At 42.0% G+C, this 18,793-nt stretch overlaps 2 protein-coding genes across 2 annotated transcripts in view; both read left to right on the top strand.

The window, feature by feature from the left end:
• The first annotated feature begins 2,652 nt into the window (after positions 1 to 2,652).
• Positions 2,653 to 10,086, top strand: LOC109040519 (cytochrome P450 6k1). Its single transcript, XM_019056505.2, has 6 exons — positions 2,653 to 3,021; positions 3,553 to 3,807; positions 3,954 to 4,287; positions 5,379 to 5,615; positions 6,729 to 6,980; positions 9,492 to 10,086. The coding sequence occupies exons 1-6, from the start codon at positions 2,710 to 2,712 to the stop codon at positions 9,674 to 9,676; spliced, it is 1,575 nt and encodes a 524-aa protein (XP_018912050.2). The 5' UTR covers positions 2,653 to 2,709; the 3' UTR covers positions 9,677 to 10,086.
• A 6,590-nt stretch (positions 10,087 to 16,676) lies between these two features.
• Positions 16,677 to 18,793, top strand: part of LOC109043377 (EGFR adapter protein) — a 60,812-nt gene continuing 58,695 nt past the window's right edge. The window contains exon 1 of the mRNA XM_019060569.2: positions 16,677 to 16,913. The gene's annotated coding sequence lies outside the window, so the exon portion shown is untranslated. The remainder of the gene's footprint in view (positions 16,914 to 18,793) is intronic.

Raw genomic sequence — 18,793 nt, 5'->3', positions numbered from 1 at the left:
TGAAAAAAGATCGATTATCAGGGTGTTCGCAGCGAGTACCTCAGTAATCGATTCTTTACCATAGCTTCAAATGGCGAGATATCGATAATCGATCATTCACGCCAGCCCACTGAAAACGTCGCTTCCTCGGACGAAAGGACGTATCTCAGCTTCTACATGAGCCGTGTTGTCCATTTAATGTCATGCTTTCCGCGGCTTATGTGGAAAAAAAGATACGCTATTACGTTAAAGGAGCGACAAAAATTGAATTAGCAAAATTTCTCAACAGCATAGTGTTTTTAAGCTGCGGCCTGTGAATATGAATATAAAAGATTTGCAAAAAACAAACGATGGAGCATTAGATCAAATCCCTACATAACTCATTCCGTGCCTTAGCTTCGCCCTATTTAGAGTTCCAGGAGCCCCTCCTTTTTTTTTTTTTTTTTTTTTTTTTAAATTTTGTCTCTTTTTCGGCCTTCCGCTTGTTGCTTTGCTTGTGTCCGCGGCCTTGGCCACAAGCCTCTAATTGATTTACAAACAATGACTTTTCCGAACCATTGTCCGGAAGATTCAATCTTTCAACACGGAGAAAAAAAAACTCGTGCGTGGGACCCGAAGTTTAGGTCATATGGATCTCTGAAGTTTTCAGATTGAGCATCTGAACACTTTAGGTCTAGCTGCCGAAGTTCGGATCATACATCTGAAACTTCAGTTCTTACATCTGAAGTACTTCAGATGTAAGAACCGAAGTACTTCGGATGTGAGAACCGAAGTACTTCGGGTGTGAGAACCGAAGTACTTCAGATGTAAAAACTGAAGTTTCAGATGTATGATCCGAACTTCGGCAGCTAGACCTAAAGTGTTCAGATGCTCAATCTGAAAACTTCAGAGATCCATATGACCTAAACTTCGGGTCCCACGCACGAGTTTTTTTTCTCCGTGAAGAATTGGAAGAGTGCAACAGGCAAATATGAACGATGGATCTGTATTGTTAAAATGTAAAGAATAGAAATCTACAAAATAGCTTATTGAAATTTTTAGAGCTCAAATATTTCTTATCTAGAGCTTTCTGCATCCCAGTGCACCTTTTCCGCTGAAGATAAAGGACACTTAAAAAGTTGCACGCGACGGAAGCTGAGCTGAGTGTCTTCATATTATATCTTCTAATTTTAGGATCATTCTTCAATTTTGTTGGTTAAGTTCACCTGATACTGAGGTAAGTAATGAGGAGTTTGAACTTTTTACTATTTTCATAATCAATTTTTAAAATTTTGGTTGCGTCATGTATTAAATAGACGACTTTAAACAAAAAGGGACCAGAAGCTAAAAGGTCCATTTATAGTCAATGGCGGATTTCGTATCTGGAGAGCATTTACTAAATTGACTCAATTTATAAACCCTCGAAACCCTTTTTTAAATCGTCTAATTACACCGCGAAAATTAAATTTTCGTATAATTGGCAGAATGCATTTTCACAAAGGAACCACAAATTGATGAACTTTCGCTAAACGCGACATAGGAAATTTTCCTGGCTTGCTTCGACTTCGAGCAAAGTGTCCGTTGATTCGTTGCCCGCCAGCCTGTTTGGGTTGAGAACGACAGCGCTATGCTAGCGTTGCTGGGCTGGACGCTCGTTTCGACCTACAGCAACTATTTTAACTCCCAGGAGATCAAATTGCATATCCACCGAAATGAAGGAATTTCAAGGAATTTTAATTTTTTTTCTTATCCTCTTCCACGAACGACTAGGTGCATAGCCTTGTTTATCAGACCGATCGAGCACAATAAACTATATAAATGTTGAGGGCAAATAATCAAATCAGGCATTTTGTTAAATGCCTAGACAAATAGTTAAATGTTCTTACTTAGATTGAAATTTTGATTTTTTATCCTAATTTTAGAGAAGATAATTCGTTGCTCCTCTCTGTAAAAATATGCAGCATGCAATAGCATATTAAACGATTTTAAGATCCTTCATGCACATTTATCATGACATTTTCAGTACGTCATAAAACATAGAATTTTTAAAATTTTATAAAGGCATGTAAAAAGGAAGGAACAAGGAGAGTTTGCAGGATTTGAGGAGTTATTCTTGCCAAAATATTGAAAACCCGTGAAGCTATTTGCCGTAAATTTACAGCATTCCGTAAACTGTCAAAATTTAAGACTACCGGTCTAGGAATTTGATACAATGGCTCATTTGACTCATTGCCTTCGACATAAGTATTAAACATTTAAAAATCACTAAAAATAAAGTACTCGTTAAATCAATAAAATTAAGCACTAAATTAATTTTTTTCCGTAATTATATTCATTTCTTGACAATGTCTGGTTGAGGGCACCAGCGTCGTTCCCCATCTTTTGATTTCCCACTTCTATCTCTCCGCTCTCCCGTTTCTCGCACTGGAAAAAAAAAAAAAAAAACACATTGGATATAGTCCAGACTCTTAAAAACATCGACAAGAAAAACACTCTTGATTCAATCAGATTTAAGCTTAAATCAAGAACCCAGCCTCTTAATTTGAGCGGATTTCCTTTTGATTTTAGCTTAAATCTGATTGAATCAAGAGTATTTTTTCTTGTCAATGTTCTCAAGAGTCTGGACTCTAGATCAAATGTGTTTTTTTTTTTTTTTTTTTTTTGTTTTTTTTTTTTTTTCCCCCAGTGCGTTCTATACAGCCCCTCTAAAGTCTTTCACGCGTGCCTCCAGCCCTGTAACAATATCACAGGATGGATGTCTTAGAGCCACTGTCCTATTCGCCGGCCCTGCTTTACGCGCCCCTGCTGGTGGGATCCCTGTGCTTGGTGCTCAACTATGTGGTCTACTCGCGGCGCGTGGCCCAATGGCGCAAGTCGAACATCCCTTTCCTGACCCCGAGCTTCCTCATCGGGCACAAGTACTTCTGGGGCGTCGGCACCAACTCCGCAACTGTCGTCCCCCTGGATCGCATCTACCAGGAGAATAAAGACAAAGACCTCGTCGCATTCTTCATCGCCACCATGCCTGTCGTTCTGCTTCGGAAACCAGCACTTATCAAACAGGTTAGATTGACTCTTAGAGTACATGGATAAGGAGGAAATTGGCGTATCTGTTATATTTAGGTGGTCACGGAGCTCTCCAGGGCCCAAAAAAGTAGCAAACCCATGCACTCAAATCATCGAGAATTAATTCACTGGAAAAAAAACACATTGGATCTAGAGTCCAGACTCTTAAAAACATCGACAAGAAAAAATACTCTTGATTCAATCGGATTTTTGCTTAAATCAAGAACCAAGCCTCTTAATTTGAGCGGATTTCCTTTTGATTTAAGAAAAAATCTGATCGAATCAAGAGTGTTTTTTCTTGTCAATGTTCTCAAGAGTCTGGACTCTAGATCAAATGTGTTTTTTTCCCCAGTGTTCTTACTGCAATTATTACTAGCCGTCGTCGCAAAAATTAGTGATGCGCGTATTAGACTTTGTTTCCTGAAATCAAAATCTGAAAATTACGTCGTATTCCAATAGCAGCTTCTCATCTTTATGACAGTTTTCTCCGAGAAATTGAGAATTTTTTTCATCAGTATTATTTTTCAGATATTTGCGAAAAACTTCGACGAAGCGTTCAAAACGGGGTTTGCGGTATCCCACAACGATACGATCACACCCCACACGTTGAGCCAATCTCCTGACAAAAACGTCTGGAAAGCCCAACGAAATGCGCTCTCGCCTATGTTCGTGACAACGAGGTTCAGCGGTGAGAGATTCGCCGATATCAAGAACCAGATCACTCTTACGTGGACCCATGTTGAGGAAACACGCCTCCAAGGAAAGCCTATCAACATCAAAGAGGTTTGCATTATCACAATTCAATAGTTTCTTTATTTCGAACTTAACTGGCTCATCTCGCAAAAATGTATGTATTAGCTTTTTGTAGAGCATAGTAATAATTTTTCCTGAGAGAACTATACACAAGACCCTGCTCTCATTATTTTCAGGTGGCAGGGATCTTTTTCCAAGACATCATTTCCAACAGCTTTCTTGCTTTGGACGACAACTCGTATGTAGAGGAAGGAGAATTTCGTAAATTCCTCAAAAGTTTGGTTGAGCCAGGGTGGGGCAGACTGCTGGCCGTATTTTCCCAGATGCACCTCCAAGGAATACCAACTTTGGAGTCGTTGAAGTTTATTACTCAAAAGCACATTGAGTCTATGAGGAGTTTGCTACAGAGGCAGATAAAGCAGAGAAATCAGACTGGTGCCCAAAGAAATGACCTCATCGATCTCCTCATCAAGCTCAAAGAACAAGACCAAGATGGAAAACTGGATTCAGGTTTGGAAACGTGCAATTATTGTCGAACTTTTTCAGCTCAAGAATGACGTAAAACGAAAAATCAGCTAAGTCTGGATGTTGTTCTAAGGTTACAGACATTTTGAGCTACTGAGGTTCGCAATAAAATATCTTTGAGGCTCTGAGGACAAATACGGTACGATAAGTATTCGGAAAGAAACGAGAATAATTTAAAACGAGTCTATTTCACCGTTTGTTAGGTAAAATCGAACAAACACACTTTGCTGAGTGCATCAGAAGGATTTGAAATCCGTCTTTAAACGCATACTTAATCAGCATAGTCCATCACGTCTTTTCACTTAATTTACAGCGGCTAGAAGCCAGTTATCTATAATCGTTGCAGAAAACAACTTGCGAGAACATCTGCCCTGTCTAAACCTGTGGGATCTTTAAGTTTTGAAAGTTCGCAAAATATGCGAGATATTTTCTCATTCAGGTTTGATTCCCACTTACATTTTTCTCTACGCAAAAATTATTTTGCTTTTGATTATAAAAAAAAGTCCAAGGACGCGATAAATTCAAAAATTCACAAAAGGCATCAGGCAAATTGTGCTTTAAAAAGTAGATTCAAGGCATACCTGTTGCGCTCGATGTGATTTACGCGCGCTGTCACTTGGAAGTTTCTACGAAATACTGGATGCTTTTCTAGTTTGCAAGAAGCCCTTTTAACCGTGTAAAAATCTGTAATTTTGTAAGAGATAGCAACGAAATTTGCTAACATTTTAAGAGACTGAGGAAATGGGCTTTCTACTAAATTGTTTCCTAGCTTCCTCTTCAAACACATGAATTCCAAGACCAAGTATTTAAAATTTATTTATTTTTTTTTCTTTCTTTATTGATAAAATAGGCGACTACAAAAGTATTAATCCTAATTGTGCTAGTTATAATTATTATTATACAATATTCAGTGGGTGGGTCGGTCAGGAGACCATCCCTAACTATTTACAATATATATAGGTACTATATACAATGTGATTCATTTAGATGTAACAATGATTAAAAATTGATCATGTACAAGTAAAATAAACACTTAAAGAAACGTTTTTAGTAATTATTGTTTTTAAAATTTATAGAGACGGACGTCACAAATGAAATGCTCAGTCTCGGTTTGTCTTTTCTGCTGGGAGGTAAAATCAGTGTTGCAATAGTCGACATTATGGTGAGTTTTACCATCCACCTTTTGTCCCTCAACCCGGAATATCAGGAGCGAATAAGACGAGAAGTGGAGGAGGTCATGGAAAAACACAACACTACAGAATTCACATACGAGGTTGTTCGCGATCTTCACTTCCTCAACCAGTGTCTACACGGTGAGTCCAAAACTTAATAATCGTTTCCTCGTAGTCAGGGTCGGATTTATGGGGTAGCCACATGGGCCGCGGCCCATGGCGGCAAAAGGGGGCGGTAAATTTTGCAATTTTTTAAATGTAGGTATGAAAAAAATTGTATTCAGAAAAAAAATTACAAACGAGAAAAGGCGACAAATTTCTCATTTCCAGAGAGTGTAGTGAGGTTCTAATTTTGTCGCCTTTCGGTGATGCAAGAGACAGCACTTTTAATTAGTCGAGTTAAGCGAGAAACCAAACACGCAATTTGGCCTGGAACGGCGCGGCGCAGAGGGCAATGATGACGAGGACTTGAGATGAAAAGGAGAAGCCATCGGCGTAGCGGTCGGCATGTAACACATATAGCGCCTACAAGACTGCATGAATACTTCACGCATTGCATCAAACACTATGCATAACTTCAAAGTTAGGAAAAGTAACGAGTTAAGTAAAGAGTTGAGAAACAAGTTACGTTAAGGGTTTTCTCTCAGTTTCCTTCAAAAGTTTGGGGGGATTACATCACGATTTCTTCCAAACTCATAATGGAGATGTCGCATGTGTGAGGAATTTGCGATTTGACTGTTGATTCTTATGTAAAAGTTTGCGAGAAACACAATAGTGCCACTGGTTTTCTCTGAAATCATCTCTCAAGCTCAAAAAAAGCTCTCAAGTTGAGGTCAAAATGGAGAGGATATCCCACGCTATCCTGAGAGTCCACTTCTACATCAACACAAAGTCTCCATGCAAAGATTAGGGAGCAAATACATTAGCAGTGATGCCGTGTTTCCAGATTTGGAGTCCCCAAATAAAGTGGCAGCTCTGTCAATGTATTTGCTCCCTATCTTTGCATGGAGAGTTTGTTTTGATGTAGAGGTGGACTCTCAGGATAGCGTGGGATATCGCCTCCATTTTGGCCTCAATTTGTGAGCTTTTTTTGAGCTTGGAAGTTGATTTCAGAGACAACCAGTGGCACCATCGTGTTTCTCGCGAACTTTTACATAAAATTCAACAGTCAAATCGCAAATTCCTCACTCATGCGACGTCTTCATTAGTCTATTTCTTCCTTTTTTTACTAATTTCAAATTTGTGCGATCTCAGAATCGTCACGTCTGTACCCGAGTATCCCAGTAATATCGCGAGTGTGTACGGAGGACTTCACGCCGGCCGGCACCAACTACTCTTTCAAGAAAGGCGAGCTTATTATCGTCGACCCTTACTCCATCCACCGAGATCCGGAATGCTTCGAGAACCCGGATGTGTTCGACCCGGACCGCTTCAGCCCGAAAAGCAGAGACAGTAAATCAGTGGATGCTTTTCTCACCTTCGGTAAAGGACCCCGAAAATGTCCAGGTAAGATCATCGAGGTTCATTCGGCTGACAATACATAATGCAGCATTTCAGCTTGATAGATCTTAGCCATAGAGAAAAAAAAGGAGGTGTTTGCATCTCGAGGATTGTGTACCCTGTGACGTAGGTCGGTACAACCTCGTCAGCAAAATCCGGAATCCGAAGTATGAAAAACGGACCATAACGTCCGATGTTTTTGCTTAAATCAACTCATGATATAATTTCAAACATTTTAAATAGAATGCATTTTTTCCATAAACTACACCATTTCCAAGAAAATCGGTGATAAAAGTCGCGGTACCGACCTACGTCATCAAAAGAATTCCAAGATGCCCGAAATGCAAACACCTCCTTTTTTTCTGTATGGATCTTAGCAACACCCAATGGCGCATATCTCGCATCCCCTCGCGGGTGGAGGAAGTATTGGCATCGTCTAAGAAATAAATATGGAAATTTCATCATTTCTAGGCGTTTTAATGTCCATGGAGTCAATATAATCATATTTGAAAATTTGTGTCCGTCCGTCCGGCGTCCCCCAAATCTGTGTACAGCCATAGATTAAAATCTATCAGTTCAATTTCATTCAAAATGTGCATGGAAAACCACATCTATGGTCTCCTTATGAACGTTAGGTGATGATTCTTTTTTTTAAAGCTTTTTATTTGTTAGGAAACCCGAACGATTACATTTGGATGGTTTTTCAAGTCTCTTGGTGAAGGTACATGTCTCGTTTCCTTCGTTCCATTCAATCAAGTATATTATTCACTGGGAAAAAAAAAACATTGGATCTAGAGTCCAGACTCATGAAAACATTGACAAGAAAAAATACTCTTGATACAATCAGATTTAAGCTGAAATCAAAAGGAGATCCGCTCAAATTAAGAGGCTTGGTTCTTGATTTAAGCTTAAATCTGATCGAATCAAGAGTATTTTTTCTTGTCGATGTTTTTAAGAGTCTGGACTCTAGATACATACATACATACAGGGTGTCCCAAAAGTCCCTTCCACCCCTTCTAAAATTTTACCTAATTAATATTTTGAAACGAAACTTTGGGGATGTTCATCGATCAATGTTAGCTACTTTTGGGGCCCCCCAAAATTTTCGGGCCCCCCCGTGGGGAGGGGCTGCGGACCCCAACTTTTTTTTTTCAAATAGCAACCCCTATCTTGTGATACCTCATTCGAAAGAGCATAAAAAACTAAGAATTTTGGCGCAAACCGCAGATCAATATCTTAATTTTTGACCGAGTTATGATAGGTCAAAGGTCAAATTTGACCTATTTTCAAAAAATCATAACTCCGGTTCAAATTATCGTAATGAAAAAAATAAAGCGGGAAAATTTACCAAATTGTAAGCGCTTTTAAGTAAAAATCATAAACATTACTTCAAACTAATTTTAAGGGGGGTTTCGGACCCCCAAAGACGTCAATTCAAAGGTCATTCAATTTTCCCGCGAAATAAGTCAATTTCCCCCAGATTTGCCTCCACATTAGTTCAGTAAGGTCAAAATCAGTTCAATATTACGTTGGCAAGTCCCCAAATTTCGGGAAAAGTTTAAAAAATAAAAATTAAACGGTCAAATTTAATCACCTTAAGTTTCGTTTTTTTTTTAACTTTTCCCGAAATTTGGGGACTTGCCAACGTAATATTGAACTGATTTTGACCTTACTGAACTAATGTGGAGGCAAATCTGGGGGAAATTGGCTTATTTCGCGGGAAAATTGAATGACCTTTGAATTGACGTCTTTGGGGGTCCGAAACCCCCCTTAAAATTAGTTTGAAGTAATGTTTGTGATTTTTACTTAAAAGTGCTTACAATTTGGTAAATTTTCCCGTTTTATTTTTTTCATTACGATAATTTGAACCGGAGTTATGATTTTTTGAAAATAGGTCAAATTTGACCTTTGACCTATCATAACTCGGTCAAAAATTAAGATATTGATCTGCGGTTTGCGCCAAAATTCTTAGTTTTTTATGCTCTTTCGAATGAGGTATCACAAGATAGGGGTTGCTATTTGAAAAAAAAAAGTTGGGGTCCGCAGCCCCTCCCCACGGGGGGGCCCGAAAATTTTGGGGGGCCCCAAAAGTAGCTAACATTGATCGATGAACATCCCCAAAGTTTCGTTTCAAAATATTAATTAGGTAAAATTTTAGAGGGGGTGGAAGGGACTTTTGGGACACCCTGTATAAGTCGCTTTACAGCACTCCCTCGCGCTCTACGACTCCTAACCTCCACTGCTCTCTTTCAAACCACAAATCTTGGGGGATTGAGCACCTTAACATTTCCGCTTCAATCCCTTCCCTTCTTCTCCTTTTCTCCTTTTCCTTCCCTTTCCTTTCCTTTCTCCTTCTCCTTTCCCTTTCATTGGGCGCCCTCTGCGTCTTCTTCCAGGAGGAACCCAGTCAAGGACCTTCTTCGATCTCTAGGACTCTTCTGGACTCTAGATCCAGTGTGTTTTTTTTCCAGTGTTGCATCAAATTGATTTGTGAATTCTTGTTTTAATATCAAACAGGTGGTAACGTTGCTCTCCTGATAGCGTCGGCTTTGATTGGCTCTCTGCTGCACAAGTACGAAGTGAGACCACACTCTCACACGAGGCAAATGGATGCTTCGGATTTCCATCCTCGGAGCTTCGCCAACGTCCATAAGGATGACGTCCTCGTTGACGTCGTGCCCCGAGAGATCTTCGCATATTGATTACTGATCAGCGGGCCGATTATTGAAACTGATAGACAAAGCGATCGACTAAGAAGACGTAGGGATTATGGAGCGATCCTATTGGTTGACGTGTTTGGTTCCTGTAGACTCAGGAAGAAAATGATGGACTAACTGTTGGGTCTTCGGTGGGTTGCCGTTAGTTAGTCCATTACCTACCTCCTGTGTTCATTGCCACCACCCGCTTCCACCAATAGGATCCCTCCAAATCCCTTTTGTCGTCTTTGTCTATAGCTTTGTCTCTCAGTTTCAATAATCGGCCCGCAGGAATAAGTGCAACCTATCGCCAGTGCAATTTGAGACTTCTTAAACCGATGGAAATTGTTGCAAGTTGGTAAAAATGCATATCTGCCACTCGAATCTATAATAAATAATCGATTAATTAGGCAAGACAGTTCGTCACTTTGAATTTTGATTGTCCCACGTGCACTTATATGGATGGAACTCAGTATTGCCCATTTGTGAGATTGCCGCTGCCTAAAACTGCAGCTAAAGTTATAAATAATCATAAATATGTATTGTTATAAATAAATAAAGTCCGTATGGGGGACTGTAATGTCACAGGTTTAGCAATCCTGCGGACCCCAGCTGGTAGCCCCTGCCTCAAAGGGGGTGGGTAGACAGGGCTCTTAGCTGTGGTGGAAGCAACCTGTCTAGGAGAGGTAACTCCGAAATCAAACCCCTGGTCCTCCAGGTTGGGGGTTGGGGCATCGGGCTGACTCCCCGATCCTCGGAAAAAATGTGCAATGTCAAAAAACCCAATAACATATGCCTCGGTAATCATGGAAATAAACGGACTCTTCGACTTAGATTACGGAAAACGACACTCGCTTTTGGTACTTGGAATGTGCAAGGCATTTCCAAGAAACTGACGGAAGTGGTATCGGAGATAAAGAACAACGGGATCGACGTGGCGGTTATAACGGAAACGAAGAAAAAAGGCCACGGATCAGAGAGCCTTGGGGACTATGATTTATTCTACAGTGGAGTGCCGAAACATCAGCGTGCACAACAGGGTGTCGCAATTCTGATCCGCAAAAAATTTCGAAAAAATATTAAGAACTGGGAAGCCATCAACGCTCGCATGATTAAGATGAACCTAACTATGCACGGTCACAGAGTCACTGTTTTGGGGGTATACGGGGTCAATGATGATGCTACCATCGCACTTAAGGATCAGTTTTTTGAAGAACTGGACGAAGAGGTAGTGAAGGTAGGACCTGGGAGAGAAGTCCTTGTGTTGGGAGATCTAAATGGAAGAACGGGATCCCGGGTGAACAGTAAAATCGTTGGCCCGTTTGGTGAAGTTACGGTGAACGACAACGGAAGCCGCATTATCGACGTTTGCGAGCAGAGGGAATTAAAAGTATTGAACGGGTTCTACCAACACAAGGATATTCACAAATATACTTGGGTCCAACCTACCCGCGGCTTAAGATCCATCATTGACTACGTGCTCGTTAAACAGGTAACAAACCTGAAGATCCAGCAGGTGAGGGTATGTAGAGGACTCTCCTGCGGTAGTGACCACTATTTCCTCAGAGCGGATGTAGCCTTTCCCGCTCGTGTGTCGCAGAACGATCAAAGCGACAATCAACAACCGGAGCGACAACGCGTACATCAAGTTCAGTATAACATCGATAGCCTAAAGCACCCGAGTGTCAAGGCTCTGTACGCAAAGCGCCTGGATGAAAAGTTAGGAGATGCGTGCGATGGCAGTACGGAAGAGCGGTATGAATTTATTAAGAATTGCGTTCACTCGGCGGCAGCGGAGGCCCTGGGGGTTTCTGATCAAAAAAATGATAACAGAAAACCGTACTGGTGGGATGCGGAGGTAGAGGAGGAAATAAATGTGAAAAGGAATAGGTATCATCAGTTTCTCTCTTCCCAAAAGTTGGATGATAAAATCATGTACAGACAGGCTCAAGCAAGAGTCCGTCGGGTAATCACTCGGAAGAAGAATGAGGCTTGGGAAGAAAGCTGTATGAAGATAAATACCTACCTTGGAGGCCGGAAAAGTACGGAAGGCTGGAAAGTGATCAAAGGGTTGCGACGGAATAAAATGCGCGACATCATATCTCCGATACCAATTGACAAGATGGAGGACTATTTTAAAGATTTATTAACGGAGAGGCGACCCGAGTTTCAAGGCGGAGTCATGAGCACTAAAGAAGATTCCAACGTGGAGATCCAGCTCCAAGATGTAGTGAAGGCTGTGAGGGAGTTGAAAACTCGCAGAGCTCCTGGACCTGGGGGTATACCGGCGGAGTTGATAAAATGTGGCACCGGTAAACTATTTGAACATCTGAGGAAACTCATGCAAGACTGTTTGCATGGTTCCGAAATACCAAAGGACTGGAAGGAATCTTGGATTACTCCCAGTCATAAGAAAGGTAGTAAGCAAGATTGCGACAACTACAGAGGTATATCGGTCACAGGAACCTTGAGCAAGGTCTACGGTAAAATTCTCAAGGCAAAGGTCGAAGAGGTTTGGAGCGGCCAGGAAGCCGAAGAACAGGCTGGTTTTAGAGCCGGTAGGTCTACCGTCGACCATTTGTTCACCATTACCCAGGTCATCGAGAAGAAAAGGGCGGTCAGCCAGGAGCTGCACTTGGTGTTTGTGGATCTTCAGAAAGCTTATGACAGCGTGCCGTTAGTGAAGCTTTGGGAAGCCTTGGAAAAAAGGGGTTTTAGCAAAGGACTTGTGGGGGCAATTATATCATTTTATAACGGGACGATAGCAAAAATTAAATGTCGTGGAGAGTTGTCCGGAGGTTTTTTCGTCACAAAAGGGCTAAAACAAGGCTGTTGTTTGTCACCAACACTATTTAAGGTTTACCTAGAGCACGTGTTAAAGGAATGGAAAAATAAGGTTGCGGGAATGGGCGTTCCACTCGTTGATGGGCAGACCCTTTATACTCTATGCTTTGCCGATGACCAGATCGTTGTAGCTCAAGATGAGGAAGATGCAGATTACATGACGCGGAAGTTGGTCGAAGAATATCGGAAATGGGGCATGGACGTTAGTGTGTCCAAGACAGAGAAGCTGGTCGTGGGAGCAGCGCATCAACGGCAAAGCATAGAGCTTGAGGATGGACGGCGCATCGAAGAGTGTGACGAGTATAAGTATCTCGGTGTTTGGCTCGATCAGGATGGAAGGATGGATAGAGCAATTAAGGACAGGATCATCCAGGGCAGGAGAGCCATCGCGATGCTGAACGGGGTGCTCTGGGATCAGAGCATCTCAAAGGCAAACAAGCACCGGATATATGACGCCATCGTTAAAAGTATCGTGCTCTATGGTAGTGAAGTGTGGCCTTTGACGAAAAGAACGCAAGAAATGTTGAGGGCAACTGAAATGGATTTTTGGCGGCGATCTGCCGGCATTTCGAGACGGGACCGTGTCCGTAATGAGAGAATTCGCCAGGTGATGAAGGTTGAGAAAGATATCGTGCACGACGTCATGTCCAGGCAGTTATGCTGGTATGGACATGTGCAAAGAATGTCGGAGGAGAGGTTGCCCAAACAAGTTTTGGATTGGGTACCACCTGGGAAGAGGCGACGGGGACGTCCCGTAAAGGGTTGGCGGCAGGGCGTTGACGAAGAGATGTTGCGGTGTCAGTTGCCCGATAACCTCTGGGAAGACAGGCATATGTGGCGTTTGGGTGTCGTAGAACGCCAGAGTGCGTTATAAAGCGACTTTATATATATATATATATATATATATATATAAATAAATAAATAAACCAATATTTGTTTACTTAATACCGGTATTTTATACATTTTTTTGTGTATACTGAGCGCCGAGGATGTTACCTATGAATGAAGAAGTGGGGCTAGACAGAGTACTCTAATAAGAAGAGTATGGCCACTAAACCCTAAGGGGTTCGTGTTACCCCTTAGGGTTGCTCTAAGTGGCGCTAAGTTATGCATCAACCCTAAGAGGTCGATTTTCAAGAACGGGAATGGTTATCAAGCACAAGCACAAAACTTTTCCTCATGTATAAATCCACATCGGGATTCAACATTGCAATCTCGTGCTTCAACGCACAAAAATAAAATGAATTACTTAGGTGAAAATGAGACAAAGAGTGACTCTTTGTCTCATTTTCACAAGAGTATTCCACGATACAAAATTAGAAAAGAAACAAAGCAGCAAGTATTCTCTCATAGTGATTATAGGTGGCGATTTGAAGGAATTCCTGCAAAGAAGTGTCGTGTTGCAGGCTCGTTTGTTCCGCCTTTTTTCCGCCTGGCGAATGGAATCCAGTGGAAACGCTGAGTATCATCGCAATACCACTTGCGTCATTACTCATTAGTGCGGTCGGGTCACGTGACAGTTAACTCCGGTATTTTCTCGACGATCCCTTTTTTCTCGAAGGAGCAATCTTCCCGGACGATTTGCAGATCCCAGGTCCAGCGGAAATGGTTTTCCGCTAAAGTAGAGCGACGCGGTTCTTCTTTGTGTTGTTCGTCGCTGTTGCTTGCCCTGTGATTAGCGCTAGGGAATGACACGACATCCGGGACCTTTTTGGGAAAATAATGAATTCTCTACCGCCGCACAGTGGGTCGAGTCAATGGCAAAGGTCGGACAACATTTGAGAACTTTGAAAGCTTTTAACTCCGTTTATACAAAACTTTGAGGTTCTAAAAGGGGTGCCATTGGTTTCCTGGTGAAATCGTCTTTCGGTAACGCCCCTTGAACTTTAAAATGTGACGAAATAAACATCAAAATTAGCATTTTTGTCAAAAATTACATGTCCGACCTCTCTAATTGACTCAATCCACTGTGCGCCGTGCTAAGGAAAAACACCGTATGGACATTCAAGAGTTGCCGAATTTCCTCCGATAAAATGTTTATTTTTGAGGAAAGCTATATGAATATTTCCCCTTAAATTTTTCAGGAACTTTAGTTAAAATTGCGAACGAAATTATCCAAGAAATTGGAAGAAAAATATTTACAAATTTTCCCGAAAAGTCGTGATTTACCAAAGGTAATGCTTATGTGCTGTTATTAGTCAGGGATTCATCAGAAGATTTGAACTTAAAGCTTGCACACAGACTAATTTGGTGTCTTAGTTGCACCAAATTTTGGCTCTTTAAAAAAAGAAAATAGGAGTAGGAAAGATCCTTCATGATTCTTTCGGTGCTGAGGGAGGGACACAGAATTTCTTATATTAAAGAAGTGGTGGCCAAAGTTGGATCCGGCAATTTTGCACCACTGGCATTCCTCCATTAAAACGTAAGTTGAATAATCGATTCTTCCCGAGGCACCTTGCCCCTCCGAAAATCGATACATTTCAATAGACTTAAATGAAGAAAAAGCAATGTTGCCAGTTTGCTGAAGCCACCAATAGTGGTGGCCTCCACCCGTGAGTCCATTAATTTTACCGGCTTGATAAGGCACTATTCGGTCTCCCTTATTTTTGGCTCGACTGACTTAATTCCAGTTTTTTGACCTGATTAAGGCCATTGAACGACGAGCGGTCAGCCAGCTACCGCAACGCAAGGTCGAGCAGCCGGCTCGCGTCCAGAATTGATACGGAGCAAGCGTAGCGTGCTTTGCGATATATCGCTAGATCTGCCATTTAAATCTATGTATAAGGATCGATTATCAGGGCGTTCGCAACGAAAACCTTATTAATCGATTCTTTACCACAGCTTCAATGGAGATGTTGCATGTGCGAGAAATTTGCGATTTGACTACTGGTTTTTATGTAAAAGTTCGCAAGAAACATGATGGTGCCACTGGTTTTCTTTGAAATTAACTCCCAAGCTCAAAAAAAAGCTCTCAAATTGAGGCAAAAATAGAGGGGATATTCCACGATATCCTGAGAGTCCACCTCAGCATCACTCTTTCCATCTTGATCGCGCTGGTCCATCAGAGGATTGCCTTTAACGCTCCTCGCCAATTGCCAATGGAGATGTTGTATGTGTGACGAATTTGCGATTTGACTTTTAGTTCTTACGTAAAAGTTCGCGAGAAAGACGATGGTGCCACTGGTTTTCTCTGAAATCAACTTCCAAGCTCGAAAAAAGCTCTCAAGTTGAGGCCAAAATGGAGGGGATATCTTACGCTATCCTGAGTGTCCCCCTCTACATCAAGACAAACTTTCCATGCACAGGTCAGAGAGGGAGCAAATACATTGACAGGGCTGCCAATTTATTTGGGGACTCCACAACTGAACACACGGCAACCCTGCTAATGTTTTTGCTCCCTATATTTGCATGGAGAGTTTGTCTTGATGTAGAGGTGGACTCTCAGATTAGCGTAAGATATCCCCTCCATTTTGGCCTCAACTTGAGAGCTTTTTTCGAGCTTGGAAGTTGATTTCAGAGAAAACCAGTGGCACCATCGTCTTTCTCGCGAACTTTTACGTAAGAACTAAAAGTCAAATCGCAAATTCGTCACACATACAACATCTCCATTGGCAATTGGCGAGGAGCGTTAAAGGCAATCCTCTGATGGACCAGCGCGATCAAGATGGAAAGAGTGATGCTGAGGTGGACTCTCAGGATATCGTGGAATATCCCCTCCATTTTGGCCTCAACTTGAGAGCTTTTTTTGAGCTTGGGAGTTGATTTCAGAGAAAACCAGTGGGACCATCGTGTTTCTCGCGAACTTTTACGTAAGAATCAGTAGTCAATTCGCAAATTCCTCACACATGCAACATCTCCATCGGGGGAGATGTCGATAATCGAAGGATCATTCACGCCTCGCCATTGGAGCGAGCACACCGGCAGAAATGAATAACTCGCAACAGCATAGCCCAGTGAGTGTGAATCATGGTTGCATGCCTGTCTAGGGAAAAAGAAAGGGGAGCCAGGCCGGAGCGGGCACGGCCGGCGGACCCCCGACCTGCGGGTGAGGGGGGGGGGGGTGGCCGTGGCGCGGCGCGGCGGTGCCATGGAAAGTAAGGAAGGAACAATGGAGGGGGAAGAACTAGAAGTTGCATTCCATGTCCGATGACAACCATGTGTTTCGGTATTCAGTCGGCTCCCCGCGCCTTGATCCAGTGGTCCGCTACCCCGGTGGCTGCGCGTTCCTGGCCGTTTTTTTCGTTCATCGTGTGTGTTCTGCCCCGAGTGGAGCGTGCCTTTTTTTGGGCTAGTCGTCTTGTGTTACCGTGTGTGGATACCCGTTCGTTGCTCGGATATTTTTCGCGGTCAGTGTGTGTTTCGCGAGTGTGTGTATGGAATAACTCACCCCTGTTTATGTGTAAGGATATATGTTTTAAATATTTCAATAAGATTATGATGGTCCTGGTGGAAATGGTAGCGTTAGAAATGTTTAGAATAAGTTCGAGTGATCAAGCACTGACCTCGCAGCACCGGACACTGACCGGGATGGTACATCGTCCTTTTTGATGCTACTGTGCAACAACTGGATACACACTGCACTTGTAGTTCGTTTCAAAGTGAGACTGCATGAGATAAGTATTTAAGGTGTGTCTGAAAGGTCAGTAGCATTGCCTCAACATTCGTAATTTGCACGCTGAAAAACGAATGTCAGTGGGCACCAGATTCCTGATAGTGCATACCCTATTGTAGGTACCAGGCACCTATGGTATAGCGGTTAACTCGCCGCTGGTAAACGCAACCAAATGCTAATACATGATTAACAATGATAGGCATTTGGTAATGGTACAAGAATTTTAGATTTTTTGGAGATAGCATTTACGATCAGGAATCTGATAGCCACCATGACTTTCTTTACATCCGAGTTCTTACTCGAAATAGGATTTACTCAATGCAGATTTTTGCAGCGGAATGTAATCCAATCTGATGAGAATTTCTCGACAAGCTCAGTGCTCTCTCTGTTTTGTGTAAGGGGGACATTTCTTGTCAAAAATGACCAAGCAATCACTATCATTGCAAAATCTCTCCACGCAGGAAAAAATACCTAAATCAAGAGGAATGTGTAGGTGCCTTGTATCTGGAAAAGGCACTTGCCTCTGAGTTATCTGTGGCCTTGGGTATTATGGTTATCGGCTTAAAACCGCGAGAAAATAGTCAATTTTCTAACTTTTTTGGTTTGGGAGGAGGGTCTCATTATTTTTTCGTGCAAGGGGGGGGGGGGGGGTCAGCATTGGGTTCTCGATCAGGACCTGCCACAGGTGAGAAATCCGGTAAGAAAAAAAGTTCCACCTCCAAAACCGCTGGAAAGTACCTAATGACTATGTGTGTGTGACGATTCATCTTTTGGAAAATCAATGCTCAACAGGAAATCTGCAACGTCGCAAAGTGAGTTGCGTAGTTCTGTAGTTTTGTCGTAGATATGCTCAGATAAGAAAGTTTTTTCGTTTTAATACTAAGACTAGGTCGTCCTTCAGCACCGCACGAGGTCGAAGTTCAGATTAGGTGTCTCATGTCGCCTTCAATTTTGACGACACTTCCAGCACATCCATAAAGCACGAATAGTGGTATCAAAGAGCCTTGTGACTTTGAGAGCCTTTTTCTGTAGTCACCTCTTGATTTTTCACATGTCAACGGTATTTTTTCCCTAAGTGTCTCAGTTCACTAGTGTCGTGAAATTGAAGAAAACCATGATAAAGTTTGTCCAATTGTCCAGGATAGTCGTCTCGTTTTAATATAATTAAGTCGTCCATAAGCTTGGCACAAAGTCAAAGTCAAGACCAGATGTTTCATTTCGCCTTCAATTTTGACGATACTTCAAGCACATCCACAAAGCACGTATAGTGGTATCAAAGAGCCTTGTGAGTTTGAGAGCCTTTTTCTGTAGTTACCTTCACCTCTTGATTTTTCAAATCTCAACGGTATTTTTTGCCCAAGTGTCTCTGTTCAGTAGTGTCGTGACATTGAAGAAAACTAAGATAAAGTTTGCCCAATTGTCCAGGATAGTCGTCTTGTTTTGATAGAACTAAGTCGTCCCTAAGCGTGGCACGGAGTCGGAGTCAAGACCAGATGTTTCATTTCGCCTTCAATTTTGACGATACTTCAAGCACATCCAAAAAGTACGAATAGTGATATCAAAGAGCCTTATGAGTTTTAGCGTCTTTTTCTGTAGTCATTTCTTGATTTTTCACATCTCAATGGTATTTTTTGACGAAGTGTCTCAGTTCAGTAGTGTCGTGAAAT

This window comes from Bemisia tabaci, chromosome 7, assembly GCF_918797505.1.
Source record: "Bemisia tabaci chromosome 7, PGI_BMITA_v3".
NCBI lineage: Eukaryota > Metazoa > Arthropoda > Insecta > Hemiptera > Aleyrodidae > Bemisia > Bemisia tabaci.
Note: the sequence above shows the minus strand (reverse complement) of the source record. Positions and strands in the feature narration are given on the sequence as shown.

Excerpts from the sequence above, each read along its gene's own strand:
- LOC109040519 (XM_019056505.2), top strand. The coding sequence starts at position 2,710 with ATGGATGTCTTAGAGCCACTGTCCTATTCGCCGGCCCTGCTTTACGCG. Across the intron at positions 4,288-5,378 it reads AGATGGAAAACTGGATTCAG|AGACGGACGTCACAAATGAA; the intron begins GTTTGGAAACGT and ends TAAAATTTATAG. Across the intron at positions 5,616-6,728 it reads CCTCAACCAGTGTCTACACG|AATCGTCACGTCTGTACCCG; the intron begins GTGAGTCCAAAA and ends GTGCGATCTCAG.